This window comes from Vanessa atalanta, chromosome 15 (genome assembly GCF_905147765.1).
Source record: "Vanessa atalanta chromosome 15, ilVanAtal1.2, whole genome shotgun sequence".
Lineage (NCBI taxonomy): Eukaryota > Metazoa > Arthropoda > Insecta > Lepidoptera > Nymphalidae > Vanessa > Vanessa atalanta.
The window spans coordinates 7,414,389-7,428,624 of record NC_061885.1 but is presented as its reverse complement, the minus strand read 5'-3'; the positions used below and the strand labels follow the sequence as shown (position 1 = coordinate 7,428,624).

Here is a 14,236-nt window from a genome sequence, read left to right as displayed (position 1 = left end):
TAATTGGAGTACAAGTATAAAACATAATCTTCATATCTCAACAACACTTCACTTCTACTACAAGAATTACGCTTTACAATAAGGTCGTAATATTTATACATTTAATTAAATATTTTTTTGTGGTTGTGAGTAATGTTTATGATAAAATGATTTAAATTTTAATTCTTGTATTGAATATGGAAGTACTTTTATTTTTTAATACATTATATTATAATCATTTATTAACTACACTTTATTTAGTAAGAGTCAAAGTAGGTACTTAATTACTTCACATACCTAATCTATAACAAACCTGAAAATTACTGGCAGACTCAATTTAATAAAAAGTTTATACTTAAATATTTTGTTATCGTTTATAACTAAAAAAATGGAGTGTCAGAATAATATCAGTGGATTTGAATTAAAAAAAGTAATTCTGAATAGTTGATCTATTTCTTCAACGATACGTTAATATCGTCATGATATCGTTTCGGAATGTGGAAAAAATCTTTTGTCGTTTAACAAAAAGAGTTGTTTTCCAGCAAGCACGTCTACATTATTGTGTTATACAATGAAATAATTAGTTGGTTCGGTAACGGGAGATTTTTTCCAACATTAGCTTTATTTCTTTGTTGGTTGTGTAATTTAATATTTTTTGTAATCACGAATATTGTGGGTGAGTGAAAAAAAAGTGCGTTTTGTTAGTAAGGGATTTTTCAATGATAGATAGTAATATCGTTTACAAACTTATTGCCTTTATTCGTTCAGCTGCAATGCCGGCACGATGTTTTATCTTTTTTTTTTTGTTGATTGATTATGCGACGGTCTGTCAATCGGGTATCGATGACTGTGAACTACCTCTATGCGAAGGAATTTTTTGCTACAAACCGTCAGATATTTTGCTTCAATCTTCATTTGTAAGAGTTTCAATACTGACTAACATTTATTTCTAGCTACATACAATATTTTTTACCAAGTAATCATATCAAATATTTGCTATAAGTGGGTAATTATTTTCTAAAATCACTGTGTTCATAGCTCAATCGTAGTCACTACCAGATCGTAGTTTTAAGTATTTTACATTAACATATAAAAAAAATTAACAACTAGTATTCTACAAAAACATAAAATGAATAAAAAAAAAAACTTAAAGCGCGTGCCGTCACGATCGTTGCTAATACATTGTTATTTGCCTGGCGTTGTCATCTACTAGCCAGAATCTACTTACAGATAACGAATCATATTTAAGATTTATTTTAACTAGCAATCTGTTTATTTATTAACATAAAAATAGCATTTTAAATGACAGCACCACCCACTGAGGAGGAAACATCTTCAAATCTTTCTTTGTTTTAGGCTTTGTATGTTTTTCATTTCGAGAGTGTCCTCAGGCCTTTGTTTTAAGCTGCAGGTACAGGCTTAAAATGCGTAAACTCAAGATCGCATTCAACTTATTAAATGTCGATGCTCACCTGTCCTTTATTCTTTCGAAATCTTAGCTGGAGATCGTCAACAAACAAGCAACAATGTGTCTTTGTTATTTTTTAAAATATTATATTATAAAAAAAATATATAAAAAAAAATATTATTACAAACATAGGATAAAGGAACCAAGGAAACAAAAAAGAAAAAAAAACATAACTCAATAATATAAATATTGCATTTATTTCAACGAATTCGGCAAATATAATAACTGTAGATAATAATTATAATAATACTATTCAGTTTACAAGATTTTTTCATCTTTATACCAGTTGAAAGACAATAGTTATCATCTTAAACCAAAGATATAATTCACTGGCTGGCACTGGACTTCACTTTTAAAAAATATTTCGAAAAATATCATTTTAATAACAGTAAATGCAGATCGCATATAATTAGGTAAACTTAAATAATACAAATTAAAATAAAGTTATTGGAAGTCGTATTGGAGGCAAATTCAATATCAAGGTATTCGTCAGCTGTCTGACACACCAAGGTACATATTATAATCTAAATGAAACAAAAAATAAAATAAAATAAAACTAAAGAACAAAAATAAATACAAACATAACAAAAGCAAAGAAAATAATAACAAAAGCGATATGCAAATAATAAGGGACCTGTAAAGAGTATTTTGCGTATCAAATATTCAAAATATGTGGACGATTTCAAAGTGCAATATTTGCATTTGAAAGCATAATAGGAAAGTATCTTGGCACGTAAGACGGGAGGTAGGTTTTCACATAATAAATAGGAACTCAAAGGCAACACCCGCGGCGCGTGCGACGATTTGTTGTACGCGCGGAAGGTTGCGCACGAGTCTCTATGTACCTATAGCACATTTAAATTTGAAGAAAATATTTGCATATCGCCCAACTCCCCAATTTTTAGCCACTCTTATGTAAATTCGTTAGTCGAATATCAAAAACTGCAGCCGGCGACCCCACAAGTCACCGAAGTATTCATTATTATGTAAAATACAACAAACTCTTCTATGTTATGTCTGCATATATTTTTGTTCCCCTTGCAGAAGATATGTGGTATACTAATTAGATACAGTTATATCACAAGTTTTTAAGATGCCTCTATGAAACGAACAATATATTTATTTAAATCTATCTATCTATACTGCATACAACTAATCGCAGTACGCATTGCGAACAGCGGTTAGAGACAATCTTTACAGCGACCTAACATTAAACTCTAATAGTATACTTTTACATGATCATTTAAATATTTACAGTGGAGCTCTGGGCAATAATTTACAAACACTTGGATCGTACAAGGCACCTTATTTAAATAGTATTAAAGACTTCAGGCTTCGCTTTGACTTTACATATTAACTAAATGTTTTAAATTCTCTATAATATATAATTTGGTTTTCATTACATTCCTACAACAATCGACAAGTCTCTAAAACCTAATAGGAGTTTTAAATATGAACAACTAGGAAGAATAATATTATGCAACAGATTACTAGTATTATTATGCACATGACTATGTGATGTTGGTTCCCAATGCGACTAATGATATAATAATCGAGTTAAAATAAAAGAAACAATCGATATTTACGTTGAATTTCCAAGAAAGTCTTTTGATTGGCGTCATTTAAATAATTGATTATTCATGTGGAGAGAAATGCATGTGCGCCAGATCGGTCTCATTAGATATACGACGTCCTTCACGCGTCCTAACTCCTACCATTGTTGTGTTCGTTTGCATTTAAATAGCGGCGGCTTAGAGAGGGACGCCCACCGGCCCACCGACCCACCGACCGGCCGGCACGCCTCTCGTACCTCTCGCGACGAGACTCGCGGTCTATCACTCTTGTCACTAAACTATAAAACTGAGCTCAATTATAACTACAATGATGACACATTAAATTTTAATCTTGAAATTTTATGCAATTTAATTTACAGTATTGCATAGATTCATAAAATAATTGCTATGATTGAATCAGTTACGAACGTGTCGTCACTACACAGGAATGAGCATTACATTAGAAAAACCTATCCAGTGCACATTTTCTCAAAGACAGCCATAAATAGATTTTAAAAGATATACTCTTCATCGACATAAAAGTATCAACATCACTTAGAAATTGCATAACTATATCGCGTAACATCTAAAAACTATTTACAAAAGGACTCACTAGTAGGAAAATAGACCAACGACCGTCACGGCACTATATGAGCTTCGCTCTATACGAGAATATTGTAAAAGTTAATAAAAACGGAAAGCAACAATTAGATTCTTCGTGTGAGCGAAGCTCGCCGCTGCGAGGTTCTACATTAGGAAGTCCAAAGTCGCATAGTGCTCGTAAACACTAGACGACTGGGACCGCGGTCAAGTAGTGCACTCACCATTGCCGGCGAGTTGTGGTCGCAGAAACGCGTTGTGCAATTCGCTTCCGAGACCGCCCTCCAGCCGTGCTGCCATCTGCATCAGAGCAAGTGTGCTATCTTCTCCGGCGCCAGCGCTGCTTTCCAATCTTGCCCGTACGGCGGCGATATGACTGCGCGTGAACACGTGGTCTTGAACGGAATACTTATGACTGTATTTAAAATCACACACTCGGCAGTCATCTGGTGGCTGTGCATCTGACACTTCCGATAGACCAGCCGCGAGACGAGCTTTCTTTTCTTTGGCTCGAGCGTTTTGGAACCACACTTGAACCACACGTTTTGGTAGCCCAATTTCCCGTCCAAGTGCTTCACACTCAGCCATCGTCGGCGTTTTATAGTCACCAAATAACGATTTCATTATCTTCACCTGTATAGAAGACATTTGCGTTCGGAAGCGTTTACCAGGGGGTCTTGGCGTATGTTGCTGACCGGGTAAAGGCGAAGTAGGTTCGTCTTCTTCGTAGAACTCCATAGTTTCCGAAGCGGTATCTGAACGTTCGTCAGCATCTGATCCTGGCCGAGACAAATCTACAGGCTTACTGAGATCTAATGGTATTTCTGATTTTCCATGTTCTATACGTCTTTCAGAAGGCTCATTACCACTACTGCCGTTCTGTTGAGCGACTGCATGTGCTTGAAGCTCACTCACATATCGTTTCATTGATTCCTCACTGTACTGCTTGATAAATTTCTCCATGTCTGAGTGAAAAGGCGGGAAAATAGGGGGCAACATGGGAGCCCCCGCTTGGGAAAAATTTTGCTGCCTATCACTTTGTTGCGAGCCAAAACTTGGTGTTGATTCAGTACTTAGTTCTTCATCTGGAAGAGCGTCAACGTTGATTTCTCCTCGAGCGCATTGGTCTGCATGTTTAGTACTTAGATGACTTTCCAGCGCACTTTTCACTTTAAACAGAGCTGGGCAGAAGGGACATCGCTTATTTATGACTTGTGCATGAGCTCGAAATTGTCCTTTCCTTTCCCGTGCTCGTGTGTTTTGAAACCAAACTTGAACCACTCTTTTTTTTAACCCTACTTCACGGGCAATATTTTCCAGCATTTTCCGGGAAGGGTTAGATTCTATTTGGTACTTTTGATACAGGTAATCCAATTGTTCTGGTAAAATAGTAGTTCGAAGTCGTTTATCTTTCGGTTGTTCTCCAGTATCTACCTCCTCAAACTCGTCAAATTTTCTTTTAGCTACTTGTTGATTTAGGGCTGCTACTAATGGATGGCGTGATTCATCATTCGTGAGCGATGCATTTAACTGTTGTAGTTGAGCATGTTGTTGTAAGATCCCAAAAGGGGAGTCAGGTGGATATGTAGGAAATAAATTTGGATTCATGATGTGAATAAGTTGATGTTCTCGCCATAAATCAAATCGTGGGAAGACTAGATTGCATTTATCACATTGAAAATTACCATCTTTTTCTTCTCTTGGCTGATGTGTTAGAGGTGTAATGGGTGTATGTGGCGCAGGTGGGGCCGGAGAAACTGGATAGTTTGGGGCCGCAGGCGTAGGAGTGCGAGGTGGTGCCGGTGATACTGGCACATGCGGAACGTGGTGTTCTACGATACTTGAGTTTGAGTCTTCACTACTAAGAGTAGCGGCGACTTGAGCAGCAGCCGCCTGAGCCTGTGCTGATCGTTTCGCATCCTCTTCCTTAAAACAATGAGTTTTTTGATGTCTTATCAATTCGTAATATCGTTGAAAAACTAGTTGGCATTTTTTACATTGGTAATTAAGGCCAGGAGTCCTTTGAAATCGGTTAGCGTCATCCATTGAGCCAGCCGGTGGATCAGCGGCTGGCTGGTTTTCATAAACTTTTCTTGCTTTTTGACGTGCATTTTGAAACCAAACCACGATTACTCTTGGGCTTAGTCCTAATAATTTTGAAAGATATTCCAAATCATCATCTTTTGGATATGCGTTGTTTTCAAAAAATTCCTGTAGAACTTTGATTTGATAATCAGTAAATCTAGTTCTGTTGGCGCGTTTGCCAGAAGACCCCGAGCTGTTGGATCCGTTCGAGTTGCCCCCGGAAAGTCCGAAATCGGCCGGTCCTCTGCCAGGACTTAGGCTCCGATTTGGGGTCAAAGGTAGGACGTTCGGGGGCGCGGAGTTTGGGGACGTGAAATTCGGATTTAATTTTGGTGGTAGCATCGATGGATGTGGTGGCTGAGGTATACTCGTTGCAGGTATTGAATCCAACTGAGACTGAATTAAAGAATTCAGTGATATATGAGTAGGCGTTTGCGGTCTCGATATATTTTGTATATTATCAGAATTATTTAATGCCGGACTTTGAGGTGGAATTTGTTGAAAGCTAAACGTCCTATCTTCCTGATGGCGATCATCATATGAGTTATATTTTTCTTCAATTGAGGGTTCGTCATTTGGTTCAGATTTTACTTCCTGTTGGTTAATCAACGTCATATCTTCAGTTTTTGCTTTTTTTTCAGGTGGAGGTTTGCCTTCATCAGAACTAGCTGAAGAATCCAAAGTTGTTACTTTCGCTTCACCTGTCTTTTCATATTCTTCCAAGTTCAGAGTCGTAGATGGAGGATTATTAAAATTATAAGGAGAGTCCTTGTTCCGTTGGCGCTCTTTGAAAAGCGTATTTCGGAACCAATGTTTGATGACCTTTGTGGCTAGTCCAGATTGTTTAGCCATTTTCGCAATTGCCTCATCACTTGGTGAATTATTTATGTCAAAGTGCGAACGTAGAATCTTCAATTGATCGTCTGTGATGCGAGTGCGAGCACGTTTCTGACCAGCTGCAGCATTTGCCTGTGAACAAATAATATTATTTATTTTTGTATAAAAGTCTTCGCACATTACTTAACAACAAAATGTGATTAAATTGAATAAAAACTGAACGTAGTATATATTTATCGCTAATATAAATAATAAGGTAAAACAAATAATCGTTTGATGTTAGCTTACTGATTGCAGGTAACTACGAGTATGAATGCTAAAAGAATCCTTTGTGAATTAATAATACTTTTCCCCTCGCAAGGGTAACAATGAACGCCCTGTTGGTTTGTACAAATAGATAGCTAACTCTTATCTTATAATACTGTCGATATCCTTCTTACGAACGAATTTATACAGCAGAAATAATCAAACGGCGTTCCTTGTTTGTCAAGCCAACACACACTTAAGGTTGTTAGATAACCCGTTAGCCATTCAAGCATAGTATGTTAAGCTTAAGTCGGTATTAAATACTTTTTTGTTCATAACAATAAATTAATGGATTTCTTAGCTTCAAACTCATAAAACTAGTAAATTTTTACGAAAATATATTTTCTTTCTAAATATTATAGAAATCATTATAAAAAAATATATATCGAGTCATATTCAATAAACATCTTCCTCTATATATATTGCATATACATGATATAAATTTATTCTAGGAATAAGTATTAAACAAATATATATTCCGTGAATCATTTCACGAGGATTACAGTGAATGTCATCATATTGATATGTAATTAGTAATTAACGAAAAATTATATTCAAAGCAGAATTACTCATCATGATTGTGAACAATATGACAATTATTTTATGATTAATCTTTAGTAATGACTTGGATGATATGTTTTAAAAGTCATAAATATAATTCATAGTTTTAATCTTTTTTATCTATGTTTATCTGAATACCAAATCGTTATGCAAAAATATATGCTGGCTTAAGTATCATACATGAATATTTTTCTTAAAGCAAGTTGCAAATTAACATCTAGATAAAAATAAAGTGTCAACTACGAATGTCATGTAAGCATTTTAGCTTAAATACTTGAAAATTAAGAAGTTGTTCGATCGTGCGTGCGACGCTCGTTAAATTTGCTAACGTAAAAAAATGCAAACGAATATTACGATTAATAGATGACAAAAAAAAATAAAGATTTTTTCATAACTTTCTAAACTTTATTTTAATGTTATACAACATTCAAAGAAAATATAAGAGGCGAGAAAATATAAATAGTTTGACAACTTCTTTTATTATTGTACATTGTGATTATTTTCATTAGAATTGCACATTATTTTATTATAGTCATCGTAACGTACATGATATCGTATCGCTTCGCTTCGCAAGATAAAACCAATCGAAAATCACCCTTACAACCGTTGAAACTTTGCTTTATAGTATCTAACATTGATTTATACAATGTACTTCATTGATAACTTATAAAAAATGACGTAACGCGCTCTTTAACTGAATAAAAATAGAGTCCTTTATTTTCAGTACGTGTTCGTTTTTTTCTATAAGGTTATATAGCAACCGTGTTTTTTTATTCTGATCGATAAATTGAAAACATTATTAAGTTCACATGGAAATTAAATAAGACATTAAATTTGATCTATTTACATTCATGGCAATTAAGAAAGATACTTATTACTTTTATTAAAAAAAAAAAAATCTGTAATTTAAAAAGTCTAAATCGATTCTATATTCACTAAGTTCGGTTATTTAATAGTGACAAGTGATTATTCCCGACAAAATTAATTTCTTATCGCAATAATACAAATTGCGTCTTCTGTCAGTTTAATTACTATTTATATTAGAAAAGTATTCTAGTCAACTTAATATATAATTATTAGAATAGTTCTTGTCCGGATGTCTTAATAAGTAATACGAAACTGTAATTATGTTTATTAATTACTTCGAGTAACTTATTTAATAATTGAACTTATGCCTATGATTAAATTAAAAAACATATTCATATTGCTTACCTGCTGCTGTTGCTGTATGAGCTGCTGCTGTTTCAGTTGGGCGTCATGTGTGAAGGGCATTGCGTCAAACGGTGGTGGAGGTAGCATGAGAGATACTAGTGGTGGCTGCAGGTTCATGGCAGCAAGCGCACCCATGTTGAGTCCCAATGGGAGACCAAGAGACAGCATCTGAGCCATCATCGGGTGTAGCTGTCCCAACTGTTGTTGTAGTTGCAGCATGTTCAAAGCTGCCTGCATCTCTTGAACCTGAGCTGCCAGCAAAGCACCAGCTTGAGCTTCACCTGCGCCATTCCCATTTTCGTTGAAGTTGCCATTGTCACCACGCGGAGACGGTGACCTGTCACCTTGAGGAGCGGGAGATGCAGCACGTGGCGAATTTGGTGCACCAGATTTCCTTTCATATTCCGATTTAAACTGTTCTGCGAACTGTTCCAGGAACTCGAGTGGTACCTTATCCTTATGCACTTCTTCACAATGAGTCTTTAAAACAAAAACACTAGAAAACTCCTTGTTACAATGTTGACACGTCGATTTGATTTCGCCGTCAGGAGGCTTCTCCTCAGGTGGCGGCGGTGGCGGGCTCGGCACTCGTGCCATCTCACGTTCTTCTTGCAGTTTTCGTCGTTGATTTTCATTATACTGCATGACGAGGTCAAATCCGAATGTCTCGAGTAGTTGCTTATACATTTGTGAGTTTCTTTTGGGCGGATTGCCCTTAGCTACCATCTCGTCTAGAGCCGCAGCCTCTGCGTCACCAAGAGGCGAATGCGCCCGCGCATCGCCAAACGGGCATGAAGTTGCACGGTGTGCGTCGAGTAGCTCCCCAGTAGGGAATGACGCGTGGCAGCGCTCGCACGAGGCGCTACCTGCGCGAGGGGATCGCGGACTACCTGGGCGCGCGGGGGGTGAGGAACGCGGTCCCCCGCTACTTGTAGACGAAGGGGATGTATTTTTTGGCGACAATACGTCTTGTAAAATTTTAGCGGGGTCGTTTCTGTCCGGCTGCTCGACTAGAGGCCTTGTCAAGTCCACGTGGCCCGCGGCGGCTAGTTCCTGCAATTTTCCCGCCCTCGTTTGATGTAAAACCGATCTCATGTGAATATCCAGCGTGCTTCCTTGAGTATACGCAACTTTGCATATGTTACACTTGTATCGCTTACGATCATCTTCCTCGCTTGATGTACTTTTAGGCGTGAGAGTCAAATTTGACGGCGCGGTCCCCGCACTGGGCGAAACGGGAGGATTATTATTGTTTTGTTGTTCTTGCATAGCTCTTTTTAATTTGTGCAAATGACTTACACTATTGTAATGAACAAGCAAGATATTCTTTTGTGTGAACGATTCTTTGCATACGTCACATTTGAACGGTCGGTTAGGATCTAAATATTTTTCCATAGGATAAGTAAGCTTTTCTCCTTTTCTATGCAACAGAGTTTTATTATGTGCTGTCAAATAAGACTGACGCGTAAAAGCAACTTTGCACCGGTGACATTTGTATTTTCTGTTTGGATCATTATAAGAATCTTCCGCCATTGCTTGGGAGTTTAAGTAGTCTTCTAGGAATTGTTGGTCCTTGTAAATAATTGAATCATCAGAGTTTTCAGCGTCATTATGACCAGATTCATCAGCAGCAGTGGCACTTGAATCCCTGTCTTCCATTTCACCAAGTTCATCTTCAGGTGTTCGAAGAGCTTCTTTTCGCAACAAATCCGCGGTTGCTGCGTCCAAGGCCACTCCATGACCAGGTTGTAATAATGGATTAGAGGCAAGGCTTCGTTTAAAAGCATTTAGTTCATCTTCCGATAGCTCTGGATGCGAAGTTTCAACGTGCTTCTGAAGAGCTAATACAGATCTAAAACTTCTTCCACACAAAACACACTTTGTTGCATCGCGAATGACATGATATTGAGAATGTAGTTGTAATTTTTCTATTGTTTTAAATGCCAAGCTACATTGATTGCAGCGATATTTATATACATGTTTTTCCGATACCGACATATTTGCAATAGAATTACGAGCATGGGCTTCTCGAAAATGATTTTGTAAAGCGTGTGCGGAATCGAAATATCTATTACATCCTTTTTTCCAACAAACGTAGCCCGGTCCTTGTGGTGTTTGTTTCAATTCTAAATGACCGGATTCATTTTGATGCTGGCATAACTCATCAACATTACGGAATGTGCGATTGCATGTCGAACAGCGTTCTGTTTCACCATCTACGCTGCCTTCAGAACGAGGAGAGGAAATTTCTCTTTCATTCTCTTCCCCTTGCCTCGATTCCTCTCTTTGTTGTTGACTACCTCCATTAAGCCAATGACTTTGATCTACAAGCAGAAGGAGTCGTTGTAAACCCTCCGAATTAACCGAATGAATTTGCATAACATGTCTTTCGAGGGCCGGCCTCTCTTTGAAAGCATCTTGACACAAAGGACAGATAAAATGCCGCACTGTATCACCATGTACTGAGTTAACGTGAGCATTTAATCTGCTTTCACTTGCACAACTAAAGTTGCAGTACGGACAGTTATGTTGACTTGGCGTTTCTGGCTCTTCTTCTTTGTCATTGCAACTTTGTTGAGATGGTTGTGGTTGAGCAGTCTGTTGTTGCTGAAGTTGCTGCTGTTGCTGTTGTTGATGCTGCTCCAAGAATCGCATCATCTTTTGTTCTTGAGTTAGCTCTGGTTTTTGATCGATGGGCTCCTTATTATCTGTTGACAAATAAAAAATAATGATTCATATGTTCTAAGTAATAAATTGTTTTATACTAAATAAAATTACACACCGACAAACCTCTCTTTACAAAATCCGCCAATGGAATGGATAGTGATCAGTTAACTGTGTTCATATATTAAACACAAAGTCTACCTACGTTTACGTGAGATTTATCTACAAAAAAGATTATTTCTATAAATGAAACTGACTATTGTTACATGTAAGCGTTTGTTACTTTTCTGAATTGAAGTTAAAAATAAAATTCTTCTCCTTTATATTATTAGTAGGACTCGTTTTGTTTGCAACGTCCCGACAAGACAAAGGTATCGCTCTATCCATCCCGTACGCACACATCCACGATGTATTAACGCTAACGTAACAAGTATATTGTAATTTTGCACACAAAGGGAGATACAGGACGGGCAAACAATCATTGTTCATTATTACAAAAGGTTTCGAATATTTCGTTTCGCATCGGATCAAATGCGTTCAGATGATCGACATACGTGACGATGAGTGTGAGCGAGACGTGACTATGTATTTAAGGGATGTGTGTGTGCAATTATTATTTGACCAGGGATATGTCCGCCGCAGCGTGTGAAAGAAGCTGGCCCGCATTGTTTACGCTCAAATAAGGAAGGTAAAAGAAACGACCGATGCGAGAAATACACAAGATTCGTTAAATTAACGTTACAGTATACTTTAATATCTGTATCATCGAAGAATAACTGGCGTCGTTGTCATTACGTTAGTACAAGATCGTGATTCTTAAGATGAAATGAAAATATATAATTGTTATCAGGTTATCAAACACGTTTCGCTGCTGCATTTGTAATCAAGATATTGATCTATATTTAATCAGACATAAATAAATGTATATTTCTTGAGACATAATAAATGTGCATAAGTAAGCAACTTAATTTTTTTACTTAATTAAAACTTGAAATTATCTCACAGTCGGACGCAGCTGAAACCAGTCTGTCCCCTGTTTGGGAACCTGTTTCATAGTTTTAAGCAGTTAAAACCGTTACATCTAATGAAGGGGAGCTCGGATAAGTAAATCAGGATTATAATAATAATCAAAATACAACTGACCCTAATCGAGGACTCGAGTGACCAGTGAATGTAATTATTTATAAAGTTGAATCGTCGTCCCAAAGTCTGGTAGGAGCATAGAACAATGGCCAGGTAAAGGGACTATGTCTGCATAAATGCCATCTCTGGCGCTTTTTGTCTAAGGAAACACCACATCGTTATAGCGTCATAAAGTAAGTATTGTGCAGTGAGTTTTGTTTTGCGAGATTTGGGTCAGGATTTTTACAATGTGGCGTCAGGAATACAATGAGATTTTTGAATATTTTATAGTCTTCGAGTTTCGCTTTATGTAACTAATGAATATAAGTTGCGTATGTTTATTTAGATCAGGTGTTATTTCTGCTACATAGAACAAAGCAGTAATAAACTATGTAAGAACGATTTATAAAGGAGAATCGTTAAAATTTTGCAATTTGGAGCCTTAAAAACTTTTTTTAATTATGAAGATTTATTGTAGTTTAATATAATGTAGTTTAAATTGTAATATTACAATGATTCAAAGCCTACCTATTCGATATTATTTTTAGTTTGGTCATTCGTCTTATCTATCTTCTTAAGTCTGTGCTAATGTACTAATTAATTTGCTTAATGCATGATACAATTGAGAGTTTAATTGAATAACGAGACAATTATTGATTTTACGTTATAAAAATACCTTGTAAGATTTGTCTCTCAGATTATTAGACCTTCGATAACACATTTAAAGTGTCAACGAGTGCATGTTTATATTATTTTAGGTATGAAAAATTTCATATTTTCTCATTAGAACAGTTTGCTCACATACAATGATATTCATATGTTTCACTTTTATAATTATATTTTCATTTTTTTGTACAATACAATACTGTTTACAGTTTGAATAAATTATATAACACGTACCAATTTTAGTGCAGGTAAAGTTTACGGTATTATTAGTTTTACATAGTACATAAAATACTTGTTAATAATAACAAATTAAAAAATATAAGTTAATATGAATAGAGAAAACGCATTTTGTATACTTAAATTAAATTGTTATTTTTAGAAATAAGAATAAGAGAAAGTCAAAATACGAATAGATCTCTGATATATATTGATAAGGTAAGTAATTGATAAGTGATAAGCAAACAAGATACATTGAGTGTTATTGCTTGCAAATTTCCTCTCGGAGTTTATCGTATTGCCGTGTCCATAAACATATTGCGGGCAATGCGGCCGGTGACATTGTAAGATGATGTAGCAGCCTCATCACAAGGGGGCAATCATCCTTAATGCGCAACGGCCACATACGTAATGCGAGTCATTGTCCCGCGTGCTGTACTTATGGAAAATTCGCGTTCTCGATTCAAATCTTCTATCCGTCTCCTTCGCTCGCGGGGCGGAGTCGTAACCGACCAATGACGACTTCGACTGTGGCGACACCGTGTAAGGCGTACGTTATTAAAGAAACCTGTTCTAATGTTGCGCGCTTTAAATTAAATTTTGGTCCGTGTGTAATTATCTCATTATTGTGATTACGAATTCCTCGCTAAATGTTCATCGCTTAAAATGGAGATTGCCTTTCGAATCAGATACGAAGTGACTGTCACGTGCATTTATGTATCATTGATGAAGCATTCATAAAACGAACAGAACACAGTAATGTTAATGTGTGTAATTATTGCAATATACTTGAACTAAAATATGAAACTATTAATACTGCTTATTCCTGTAATCCACAAAATCTGATTTAAAAAAAAAACAGTTCAAAATTGATTAAGGAACGAATCGTATTAAATTGGAAACCGATAGTGACGTTTCGAAACCACATTCATAAGTTGGTTCAGTATTACTTTATCGATACGACAAG

The 14,236-nt window shown here is 36.3% G+C and overlaps 1 protein-coding gene across 2 annotated transcripts in view; it reads right to left on the bottom strand.

Annotated features, from left to right (window-relative positions):
- Positions 1 to 14,236, bottom strand: part of LOC125069616 (zinc finger homeobox protein 3) — a 108,257-nt gene that overhangs the window by 62,071 nt on the left and 31,950 nt on the right. Inside the window, exons 3-5 of one of the 2 annotated variants that reach the window (XM_047679180.1) lie at positions 8,602 to 11,309; positions 3,898 to 6,654; positions 1,622 to 3,659 (exon numbers count right to left, since the gene is read on the bottom strand). In XM_047679180.1, coding sequence (XP_047535136.1) covers positions 3,639 to 3,659; positions 3,898 to 6,654; positions 8,602 to 11,309 — 5,486 coding nt within the window. In that variant the 3' untranslated portion in view covers positions 1,622 to 3,638. Of the gene's footprint in view, positions 1 to 1,621; positions 3,660 to 3,824; positions 6,655 to 8,601; positions 11,310 to 14,236 lie in introns of those variants that run through there. The other variant, XM_047679179.1, reaches the window with a different exon arrangement.